Here is a 12,609-nt window from a genome sequence, read left to right as displayed (position 1 = left end):
GTGAAAAGAATAAACTCCCATTCATTTAGAGCAAACCTTACATGATGAAAAATGTTCTAAGGCTCCCCCTTTAAGGTTATATGATTCCTCAGAAAATATCCTGATATCATATTTCTCCTATTGACCTTGCTTTCTACTACTACTACTACTGCTATTGTTTAAGATAGATGGAGTGTGATTGGTTTACAATTTGACATTCGAAACTTGTATAACAAATCGGAAACATAATTACTCTGAGATAGAAGCATCCCCTTGGATGTCCTTTCGACTTCCGCTTGAGATCACCAAGATCTTTCATGTCAAAGTCTTATTTCTATTTGTCTTTCATCCCTTTGATATAACCACTTTCCACTTTTGGTTACTTCATTTACATAGATTTTTTTTTTGAATGGTAACTGAATATATTAAAAAGGGATAGACCGAAAAAAGGCCTCCCGCACCCCCCACTAGGCCAGAATTACACACAGGAAGAAAGGAAAAAAGGAAAAACAATACAAAAAGAAATTAAAGGGGGAGAAAGTCGTAAAGCTCCAGAGACTGCTTGACCACACCCGCTTTAGCCAAACTATCAGCGATTTCATTGGCTGATAGTTCCGAACAGGCATCATTATTTTCTCTACATCCCAGACAAATACCGAGCTGTCTTATCCTTTTCCTCCAAGGCTTGACCCAAGTTTTCAATTAATCTCCCAATGCTTGTTTCAATACATGGGTCTCCTTCTATGACACGTAGTTATTTTTATCTGTTGTTTCAAAACATTGTGGTTTCTATGTACCTCTATTAGTTGACATGCATAGAAATATTTTGTACATCTATTTTAAGTAGCGACCAGAGATATAGACATGTGAAATACAAATGAAACGTGTTGGATTCATCTTCATTGACTAAATGTCTTATAGTAGTCTTGAGTTGTTATCAGATTTTTGCTTATCTTTATAGACCCACTTGCAGTCGACACCATTTTTTTGTGGGTGTAGATTTAGTCATCATTTTGTCCAACCGTAACACATTTTTTTCTTGGACAAAAGTTTCGATGAGTGGTATTGACATGAAAACAAATTGTTGGTGTAAGTCTTGAATCTAGGTTATATCTTTCTGTTCTGCCTACTCAAGCTTCTAGAAATTCAAGATAACAAAAATTATTGGTGGATGTCTTGGAATCTAAAAGATTATTTCTTAGGATTGATGTAGGCGTTTCCATCTCTTTCAATCGACTCACCACTTCTAAGTCATGCTTCCCTACTGTCTTTCTTCGACCTTGAGTTAATTCGTGGTTGACTGGAGCCCCTTAGGCTCACGAGCATGACCAAATATCCAGCCTGTCGTCAGATCTTGAAAGACACTGTGAGTATGATAAAAAATTACACAACAGTTCAATTCACAAGTACTACTGCTGACAAAAAGATTGGTTGCAACTTGCAAGTTTAGGCACATGTAAGGCAGATTGCCATGGAAGGGAAGAAGTATGACCAGTGCCGTTACATTTTCTAATATGGAAGAGCCATCAAGAATATGAATTTTTAAAAGATTAAAGTGACGACGGGGATATGGAACTAAAGATAGACTTAGCAGGCATGTGATCAGAGGGCCCCACAATCAATGATAAGCAGTGTCTGTTTGAGCGATGATATAGGAGTGGCTAACGGAAGGAGCCTGGTGGTTCATGAAACCATCGTGATCATTGAAAATTGACACTATCTCATCAATGTCATTAGTGGTTGGATAAGTCACACAAGATGAGTGGCCTCAAGTGGCATGACCTTGACCAATAGCGCGGGGTTTGCCCTGAGAATCCTGTGAGGAATGGAGATGAGAATGAAGATTGTACCAGAAATCAATGGTATGGATACGCTAGCAACAATGTTCACACCGCAGCTTCTCATGATCGCAAGGAGGGCCCCTTGCCCTCCTACTAGATCCAGGACCAAATTGTTAGTCACCAAGGAACGCGTTACATGATTCATAGAAACTTTCATCACTTTCCGATGAGTCTCCTCTTGCTTTTGTAGAGAGAAAACAAAGCCCAATGAAGGGATGGGATCACACCTCAATGTATAAGTACAGATGTGCGCATAGTTGAGATGCAGGCCACAACTGTATCTTGAAAAGGGCCTTCTTTCCTTTAGAACAATTGCTACATGAGACAAGTTGTGACATGGAAACATGTCGGCTTCAGATGGAAATTTTGGTGGATATGCGCATAATGGTTTAACAACATTGTATGTAGATATTTACATTTGAAGCATATAGCACATTTTACATGTAATGCATATAAATATTTGCATATAATACATACACCACATTTCACATGCAATTCATATAAATGTAGTTATGTAACACATTGGTATAGTAAACACTTAATATACTTACAATTTTGGTTTCACCATGCGTTTTGATATCGGTATTGTGTTTCGGTCGAGATGAAAACAGGAACATTTTGATCATTTTGTGTCGGTTTCAATGGAAATTTAAAACTATTGTTCTTCTTAAAATGGTCTTCTTTATATTTCATCTAACGGGTGTTGAAAGTGGATGGGAGCAGTTATATTACTCCTAACCATTAAATTTGTCTTTCCATTAAACATAGTTTTAAATTTCGACCGAAACCGACACGAAATGACTAAAAAGTTTCCGTTTCTATCCACCTCAAAATGGAATCTCAATAGATTTGTTTCACTTCATTATTTCAACCGAAATTAACAAAAATTTGGTCAAAATGACCGAAACTACAAAAAATGGAAATATGTTCGGATTACGGTGTATAAAACTGTTTTTTATCAAAACAAAAACAAAACCCTGTCCTAATCTGCTGTAAATCGAAAAACACCGCAAATTAGAGAAGAGAAAGATTGATTTGTTGCATTTATAGATAAATTGTTTTTCGGGTGTAAATGGTGCAAATAGTGATGGTTTGAAATTTCGGCTGGAACATTTTGTTTCTGTATTTCGGCTGGTACCGAAATGAAATCCACTTGGATTTGGAAATATCAGATTTTGCTCGGAATCTTGGATTTTCGTTAATATTTCTTACCGAACTATGTCCTGTATTTTACAAGATTTTCAGCCGAAAATTTCCCATTGAAACCAAAATTTTTCAGCTTTGTTGATAACCAAAACTGAAATTCAGAACTTTGCCATCAAATTGGGTAGTGGCAGATGCACCCCCACCAACACACACACACACACACACACACGCTCATTTCCTTTCTTCTCCTTTGAGGATTCTAAGCCATCTCATAACAAGCCCCTTGAAAATAGGGCGACCAACCTGAGTTTTTCCCAAAACAGTTGAACGTAGAGGTAGGCCCACTTATTTAATTGTGAGTTGCATAGGTCTATTCCCTCTTCTTTTTATTTAAAACTTTTCAAGGCTGTTAACAACACTAAATTCATGTCATTCAATCCCTTACTCTTGAATCTCTGTCTTGTTGAATAGTTGCTAAACTATTATCACTTTTTTTTCATATGAAAAATAAAATTTATGTTATAATATTTTTACTGAACTTTTGTTTCAGTAGCAGTGCAAGGTTTTTGTACTTTTTGTATCAACCAAGCTTGAGGATTGCATTATGATGAGTTTCTGAGTTTTTTTAATTTTTATTTTATTTATTTTTAAACTTGTGATAACTTTCAGAAAAGGAAATCATCAATACCAATGGTGTTGATCTGCAAATAGAGCAGTGGGAGGAGATGCTATTCAAGTTGAACGATGCAAGAAGGTACAGGCGCACAGTTGGATCTGTTCTTGGATCATGCTTAACAACTGCAACCCCAATACTTGCTTCTATGCAGGAAACAGCTTGCTTGGTGGCCCTTGAAATAGTTGAGGTATTTTTCTTGCTGAATGGCTTCAAGTTTAGACGGAATCTCTTCATTACAGTAATCACTCTGTGGTCACTTTGGAAATTGTAGACTGACTGCTTAAGAAGTTACTTTGCTTCTGTTGTTCCTTTCTATAAAAGCTTATGATATGTGGACACAGACACGGACATCTAGAAACATAATGCAGTCCTTTATAAACAAAGAAGTGAAAACCATGCAATTAAAGAAGAATATATCTAATATATTGCAATCTTATGGAACGAAAATAATATCAAATACTGAATTAGGGTATTAAAGTGCCGACCTGGGTTCCTAGATAAATTCCGGGTTAGAAAAAAATAAAAAATACTGAATTAGTTAATTACTGTAGTTCACTAATTCAAGTGTAGAGAAAAAAAAAAATACCGAATTAGTTAATCGTCGTTTTCTCTATGGAGAACCCAAGAGGAACCGAAGCTTCTTATAGTAGCTTCCACCTATTACACGTGTTAATCCGTTGGTTTGCTACTATCTTTGCCAACGTTGGGTTATATGACTCCTTTTCAGCCTATTACACGTGTTAGTCTCTCTGTTTGCTACTATCCATGCAAACATTGCCACCCTAGGGAGAGCTGCCAACCGCCAAATGCATGTGAAACTAGATCCAGCCCCTTCACTTCTAAGTTCTAACCAAGTTACAGAAAAATGATCGGACAGAGAAAGTACCGAAAGGGTCTGGAGCCCATACTCTTTGACTTGTGCAGCAGGGGATGATGGGGGACCATCCAAGATGCCATGAAGAATCAAGGAATTAAGAAGATGTGGCTCATCATTAATATTAATAGTGTTTTATTTAGTTTTTAGAGTATTATTTAAGTCTTTTTAAGTCATAGTGGGTATGAGAGTCTTTCCTCATCAAAATCAGTTGAGTTCTTTGAGTTATGTGTTTTAAATAGGCCACATATGTGTTACGGGAATTTTAAGTGGGGAGCAAGTTAGAGGGTATTTAGCCCAAAAGTATTAGGGTTTTAGCGTTTTCTAGTTATCTTTCTTTTCTTATGTATGTATCCCCGTGGCACTTTTCTTATCATGGCCGTGATAATGAATCATGATTCATGAATGGAAAAAAAGAAGATTTGAAGCTTTTTCTCGTCTCCTTGCCAAGGTCTGATGCTTTGATCTTCCCTAAGATGCGATGCCTAGGAATCCCTTGGTGCAATGCCTTGGGTTTTGGTTGGTGAAATTCCAACCTTGCTCTTTCATGTTTTTTGGGTTTTTTCCATAAACCACTTTCCTGGAAAACCCCAAACCTCCATCACTCTCACCCAAGACCTCTCTTTCATTGGTTCCCATCTATCTTCTACCCAAAACCCCTAGAATATTCATAAGTATTTTACAAACATTAGAAACATCATTCAAATCCATCCCTATCCCATGTTTCTCTCGTTTTGCCCCCAAAATCATTTTACACCCTCTTGGCATCCTTCGACAGCTTCCCGGCATATTCTACACCACTCCTAAAGGCTAAACCTACTGTAAACCTAGTAGAAATATTTTTTTCAATATAATCAAAGATTTTAGTACCCAAATTCCTTAATTTTGACCTTTCCTTTTCATTCCTAACACCCCTTCAATAGATCCATCCTACATCAAATTTGTTATCGGTGTGAAGCATTAGTCTTTCCTTTGATCGTCCTGCACCAGGGGATTAATACAGTGACTCAAGCATGGAGAGAAGGTTGGAAAGGCTGTCTATCTCATGGTCCTTTAGATTTCTTCTCAACTCGATGATCCAGTCTACTCTACCGTCATCTTTTCTCTCCATATTGTCACATACTCTTGTCCTTCTTTCTAAGGCCAGTAAGAATAACTCCGAAATGCACTGCAAAGACGTGGCTCCCCTATCCATAGATCAAACCAGAAACGGACAAGCTGCCCTCCACCCGTCGCTAATCTGTCACATGGATCAAAATAATGTCTTGCGGTGCAGATCGACTTCCAAGCACCCAATCCTTTGCCTTCGATCCGATCCTTTCACTCCCAATCCCCCCCATTCCTTCCCATATTTGTTGCCTCTAATGCAACGTTATAAAGCTCCCTTCTCCTCTCCGTATCTCCGTAGCCATTTGCGCGAAAGAGATTTTGCATCTTTATTCGACCGGCCAACCCCTCCTCGGGGTTTCATTCTGGAGACCGTCTCCCATCTCATAAGATGTTTGAGATTATTCTTTGATTCCCTGCCATCCCATAGGAAATTTTGTTGGAGGCTCATTTGTTTATTTTTAATCACAATTATGAAAAATATTTGAAATAAGAAACATGACGTGCCTTCCAACCATGGGTATAACTATCGGCTTCCTGTGTATACTCATCTAACTATAAGATTCCAAATTGACTATGCCAATCTCAACTCAACTCAACTCAACTAAGCCTTTGTCCCAAATTAGTTGGGGTCGACTAATGAATCCTTTAGAAAATTTTCATGAAGAAGGTGAAAGAATTTACCCGGCTCAAATTAATTATGTCTAATCCTGACACTAGTTGGGTTTGTCTACATGGATCATTTTCTTGCATTCTCTCCTATCCAGCCTCTCTACAATGCAGGGGTAAGGCTGCGTACATCTAGCCCTCCCCAAACCCGCAATGGCGGGAGCCTCTTGCACTAGGCCGCCCTCTCCTATCCAAGGTCATGTTCTCTGTATGTTCCTAGCCATCAAATCTTTCCTCACTGTTTTTACCCAAGTTGTTTCCGGTCTGCGTCTTCCTCTTTTTACTCCATCAACTTGGCATGAGTTATTTATGCTCTCTCATCTTCTCCTCAGTTGGTGCCACCCCCACCTTTTTACGGATGTCTTTATTTTTAATTCTTTCTAACCTTGTGTGGCTGCACATCCATCTAAGCATTCGCATCTTTGCTACACATCCTATGCACGTGTTGCTTCTTGGTGGCCTAACATTCTGAGCCATACAACATGGCTGGCCCCATAGCTGTCTTATAAAATTTCCCTTCAACTCGGTAGGTATTTTATGGTCGCACGGAACTCCTAAAGCATGCTTCCACTTCAACCAACCTGCTCTTATTCTGTGGTTAACATCCTCTTCAATTTCTCTTTCCTTGTGTAGGATTGAACCAAGATAGCGAAAGATATCCCTCTTAGGTACCTCTTGTCCAGTCATATTTACTATATCCTCACCCCGCCTCCTTACATTACTAAAGTAATGTAATTATGAAATGAATTAGGTTCTACCCAAGTTGTTTTCTATAGGATTCATTATATGAAATGAATCCTATATAAAATTGACTATGCCAATCATGAAATAAAAAATAACAATAAAAATTTACTGATATTATATGCAAATTATGACTTTTGTTACAAATTTAAAAGGAATAGTGGAACCATTAGTTACAGATTCAAGAAGCTGTGACCAGTGTAAAAGGCGATTTCTTCTCCCCCCCTCCCTAGGTCGATGGAAACCCTAGGGAGGGAGGCGATTTCATCTCTCTCTCTCTCTCTGGTCTCTCTCCTTTTTAGCGTTTTTTCCTCCCCTCTCTCGCTGGTTTCTCTCTCTCTCTCTCTCTCTCTCTCTCTCTCTCTCTCGCTCTCTCATTTCCTGATCTCTCTCTTTCTCCCCCTATCTCCTTTTCTTTCATTTTTCTGATCTCTCTCTTTCTGCTTTTTTCTGATCCCCCCTCTTACTATCTCTTTGGCCTTTCATTCTCTTAGATCTATCTCTCATACTTTCTGATCTATCCCTCTCTCTCTCTCTCTCCCTTGATGGGCTAGGGAGATGTTGGTGGCCGGATGATGCCCGGAGTAGGGCAGATCTCGCAAGGGATGCAGCAATGGTGCCTAGAGGTGCAGAATAGCCGGATCTGGGTCCGAGTGGGCCGGATTTAATGGGGAAATGATCAGAACTGGGTAGGGTGGATGGAGAAAGTGGGCTGGTAATTCGTCGGAAGTGGTGGACATGGCAGGAGTATGAAAAAGGGTGGCCGGATTCGGAGAAAAAAATGAGGAGGTTGGATGTGGAGGTGGTAATGGTGGTGGAGAAAAAGTATGATGGAGGATGCGAACGACGGTATTGAGACGGCCGGTTATTCCAAACCCTCATCTCCCTCGTGAAACGCGAAAGGCATGTGGGATGTCGGAAATGGTGCGGCGGATGACTGGCAAAGGGCTTTGGGAAGCCGTGGGTCACCGGATCTGGGGGCCGTGTTGAGTGGCGGAGGTGATGAGTAGCCGGAGATAGCGTTGGGGTTGCCGTCTGGAGATTGGGGGGTAAAAGAAGGGTTTGATCGAGGTGCAAGGTTGGGGCTAGAAGGGTCAGGGTGTTAGGTTAGGATATGTGTTTTGGGCTGCAGGTAGCTAGCTGGAGTGGAGTGGTGGAAGGTGGTGGCTTGAGAGGTAGTGGTTGATGAAGGAGGTAAGATTAGGGTTAGGTGGAAGGTAGGGTAGGGTTAGGGATTTAGGGTTGGTGGTAGTGAAGAGGAAGAATGTTAGGGTGAGCAGTGGTGGTCTCTAGGGTTAGGTGGAAGGAAGGGTAGGGTTAGGAATTTAGGTTCTGGTGGAGGTGAAGAGAAAGAAGTTAGGGTGAACAATGGTGGTCCCTAGGGTTAGACTAGGGTTTTTTGGATTGATGATTTAATGGGGATCTCCCGGGACGGGTGGTGGCGCACAATAGCTTCAAGCCTTTGAGCGGGATTTTTGAAAATCAAATTCGCTAGCTAGAAAGTGGTGGAGAAGTCCGTGTGGCGTGGCAGGTCACACATATGACTTGATGGGCCCATAAATATGGCACTTTTTGTTGGATTTGATTCAATTGAGACCATTGGGTAGTGAAAAGGAAAGGAAGGGGGAATGGTGAAGGCACTCTCGGCTGTGGTAGTAGATGAAGAATTTGAAAGGGAAGTAAAATAGTTTTTCAGCATGGTGGCAATGCATGGAAGTGTTGACCTCACTACAGTGGTTAACCCAGAAGATCACTTCTTTTGGTTTTTACTAGCCCAGGAGTATGATCCTGGCCAGTAGGGACCCCTGGTCCCCAATATAATCTTCATCGTATCAATGAAATTGACAATTTAAAAAAAAAAGATGTGACCAGTGTGGCAACCACCATTTCATCTGCTTTCCTACGTAACACAGTAATTTCACCAAAATTAGTTTCAACAATAACTAACTCTCTCTCTCTCTCCATATATTCCATATATATGTGTTTGCGCGCGCTAGCTACTGATATTTGCATTACCATGTTTTCACCTTGTGGAGCAGCCAAAAAACTTGATTTGATATCTCTATGTGCGTGTGGTACTGATATTTGCACCACCATGTTTTCACCTTGTGGTGCGCCAAAATGCTTGATTTAATTTACATATGTTTTCACCTTATATCAAATCAAGCTTAATAACTAAGCTTACATTGTATTGATTTAATTTCGGTGAGAATCAGGTTGCTATTCACATAGCTTCTAATTTATTGATTCTTGAGAAGAGCAAGCATATTACACATTTAATGACAGTGTGGTGAGAAAAAAGATCTAGACACCATTTGTATTGTTTCAACAGCATTGGAAGAAACGAGCTACAGTATATATCAGGCAAGCTGAGATTGATTGACAACTATGAACAAGCTTTGACAGTGGTGATGTCTTGTTTGGAATTTGGGGCGGTGAGGATGGGAGATTAGTTATCGTCTTTTCACATTCTTATCATCCTATTCACTTCTTGCACCATAAAAGGACATTTTTGAAATGCATAAATGTAGTTTTTCCACATTAAATAGTAATACCGGTTTGGGTAGATTCATTTTTTATTATCAACACGTACACAATAAGTGGAAGCCGGGGTGCGTGTCTAGGTGGGGGCAGATGGGGCACTACATGATAGAGTGCAAAGCAAAAATGCTTCTGGTCAAGGAAGATAATGAGGAGAGGAAGACAGGCAAAAGGGTGGCTTAGACAAAGGTGCCAGCAGCTAAGGAAAGCCTCTTCTTATTGGTCGCTGGCGTTTAAGTCACCCCCAGGGCTTGTTGCAGGTCGGTCCCTCACTTATGCTCTGTTGCATTTCCATCAGCACCTTCTTTAAATCCATATAAATGTAACTAATCAGTAGTTGTGACAAGACTGAAATCAACGCATACATTATCTATGAGGAAAACATGTTTAGTTCAGTCACTTATGAATCTAATTACTATGGAATAAGAAAATAATGAAAAGTTGAAATGGGCAAAAAATGGGGTAACATATCTCAAAGACAAAAATATCCAAAAATTTTAATCTTATGCTTTGATACGTTGAGACAGATGAGGGTCGTTGATTCCAAATTTTTTAATCTTATGGTTTCATAGAGTGAGACAGATAAGGGTCATTGATTCCATGATCATGATTTGGAATATCTTCCAATGGGGCATCCCTCTTTCCACAAAGCTGCATGTACAAGTATGATGATACTTTTGGGAATTGGAACAATTATGTCAGGTTCTTGTAATTTGTCTTACTCACGAAGTCTTATGGTTGTTTCAATTTGGTTGCCTGAAGAGTCAACTGACTTAAAGTGACATGAGCGAGTTCTAATCCTTTTATTTTCATGTGGAAGATAACCATCCTTAAAATCAATTAGTTAAATTAGTGCTTCTTTTCAAGACTAGGGAAGATAAAATTGTTAGTTCTTATTTCTGGTTTCTAAGGGGCTATGATGTGCAATGAAGTCGCTGTCCAAGTGGTCATAGATGAAGCATCTGCTGGGCTCATACCATACACTTCTACAACGTGTCACATTTTGATTTCATATCGAACACCCCATATCCATTGTAATATTGGTAGTGCGTGTAGATCCTGAAATTTGAGAATACTATAAAAGATAAAAAAATGTTTTGTGGTTTTCTAAGATGTTAATGTTGCCCATTTTTGCCTTCCTATGATGAAAAAAAGGGCGGCCCAGTGCATGAGGCTCCCGCCATTGCGGGGTCTGGGGAGGGCTAGATGTACACAGCCTTCCTATGATGAAAATGATCTCTAAATATGATTGTAATGGTCTGATACATTGATAAATTGTGGTATTTGGTTACTACTAGTGAATTCATATTCTGATTTCATATTAATTTCTTGAGTACTTTAACAGAAAATATAGAATAACAGAATTGTTTTTAAATCTGTTTCTTGTTATTTCCAAATCCGGCACATCATGGAGGAGTTGGAGAAATGCTCGGCATAGTTACTTTCAAGATCCCCGTGGGAAGATCGCAAAGATTAGAAATGGTTTGAGTTTTTTATGAATCAGTAGGAGTTGGATAGTATTTTAGGTATACAGTGGTGGAAGCATTTCTCGTTGATTCACAGGTGATCTTGGCTCATGGTGTGGCCGGAGTTTTTGGGGTGCAATTTTGGTATGGTATAAAGAAGAAGTCAATCTATGGTATCTATCATTAAAAGTGGACCTGTGGGTATACTGGTTTTGTTCTTTTGGTTTAGGATATACCCTAATCTATCATACCATGTAAAAACACGAGGGGACTCCTGGTCCCCAGTGTAACCTAATGTAATTTTCATGGTATGAATACAATTGTCATATTTCAAAAAAAAAAAATCTGTTTCTTGTTAGTAATGCTTGTAGTATGATTTCCTTTTAGGTTGGCATTGCAACTCTTGCAAAAGTGGAGGAAGCTTATAAGCATGAGAAGGAAACCAAAGACGCAATTGAACGTGCCTTTCGTTTGATTTCATTTAATGATCTTGAAGACCCTTTGGATGCTACAGATGAAGGGACTGATGAGAACAGATTGCTTCCTGCAATGAACAAAATATGGCCTTACTTGGTTCATTGCCTTAAAAATAAAAATTTGGTGGTATGTTATTTTGATTGTTAGATGATTATTCATTCTCATATATTATATTTTCCAATGTTGTTCCACTTCTGCTTTGGTCTAACCAGTACACAGCTATATGAATGATGACCTCGACTCTCTAATTTCATTATTTACCACTTTTGCATAGGCCACCTTGTGTTTTATTTCTGAAGCAAACAGCGTAATGACATGGTACACATTTGGTTGTTACTCTATATTCGCTATATCAGAAGTCAGGAGCATGTTATATAGAATAATAATATGGTAACTGAGAGTGGAACCGAGGAAATAGCCTTTTCCCATGTTAGCAATCTTTTCCTTTTAGGCTCTTTGTTTACTTAAAATAGCAAAACTACCCCTCCTATGCCATGTGGAGTGGAGGGATTTGTTCGGTACCACTCTCGGTTTCCGTTGCAGCGCTCTTTTATATTAACAGACGCAGTAACTTATCAGTACATCTGTTATCAGTACATGACTTTTCATTTCATGTTGTGAAAAGATGTGAATAACAATTTTACTAGCTTATTTGAAATTGCCCAGGTATCCCAACTGGGAACCTTTCTTAGGATATAATAATTGATTGGGTGCTGAATATCATGTGTTCATATTGTACACAATGAAAAAACTTTTTTTTTTTTTAAAGAAAGGAAAAGAAAAGTAAACACCTCAGTAATGATTGATGCAAACCATGTCGGTAAAAGAACTTCACTAAATGTAGAAGATATCTTCTAACAATGCTCCTACAATAGGAAAAGAATGGGTCTACGCAGATGTAAGGAATATCAGCAAAAGAAAGAAAATGGTGAATAAGATTATTTTAATAGAGAAACAATCTAAGCAAATGGGGCAGGGATGGTAAAGGTCCACTGCCAGCAGGGTAGCAGCCAAACAAAGGTTATGGCTCATAAAGCTGGGCAGGTAAAAGATAAATAGGTAAGATTAAAAATGGCAGATATGGACGGAAAT

The 12,609-nt window shown here is 39.1% G+C and overlaps 1 protein-coding gene across 6 annotated transcripts in view; it reads left to right on the top strand.

The window, feature by feature from the left end:
• The window catches only part of LOC143875438 (ARM repeat superfamily protein), a 45,801-nt gene that overhangs the window by 27,466 nt on the left and 5,726 nt on the right, over positions 1 to 12,609 (top strand). For 5 of the 6 annotated variants that reach the window (XM_077376981.1, XM_077376977.1, XM_077376991.1 and 2 more), the window contains 2 exons: positions 3,636 to 3,829; positions 11,428 to 11,643. In XM_077376981.1, coding sequence (XP_077233096.1) covers positions 3,636 to 3,829; positions 11,428 to 11,643 — 410 coding nt within the window. The remainder of the gene's footprint in view (positions 1 to 3,635; positions 3,830 to 11,427; positions 11,644 to 12,609) is intronic. The other variant, XM_077376982.1, reaches the window with a different exon arrangement.

The sequence above is a fragment of the Tasmannia lanceolata genome, unplaced genomic scaffold (assembly GCF_043159265.1).
Source record: "Tasmannia lanceolata isolate RefF3 unplaced genomic scaffold, GAP_Taslan_0.1 ptg000002l, whole genome shotgun sequence".
Lineage (NCBI taxonomy): Eukaryota > Viridiplantae > Streptophyta > Magnoliopsida > Canellales > Winteraceae > Tasmannia > Tasmannia lanceolata.
This window is presented reverse-complemented; position numbering and strand designations above follow the sequence as displayed.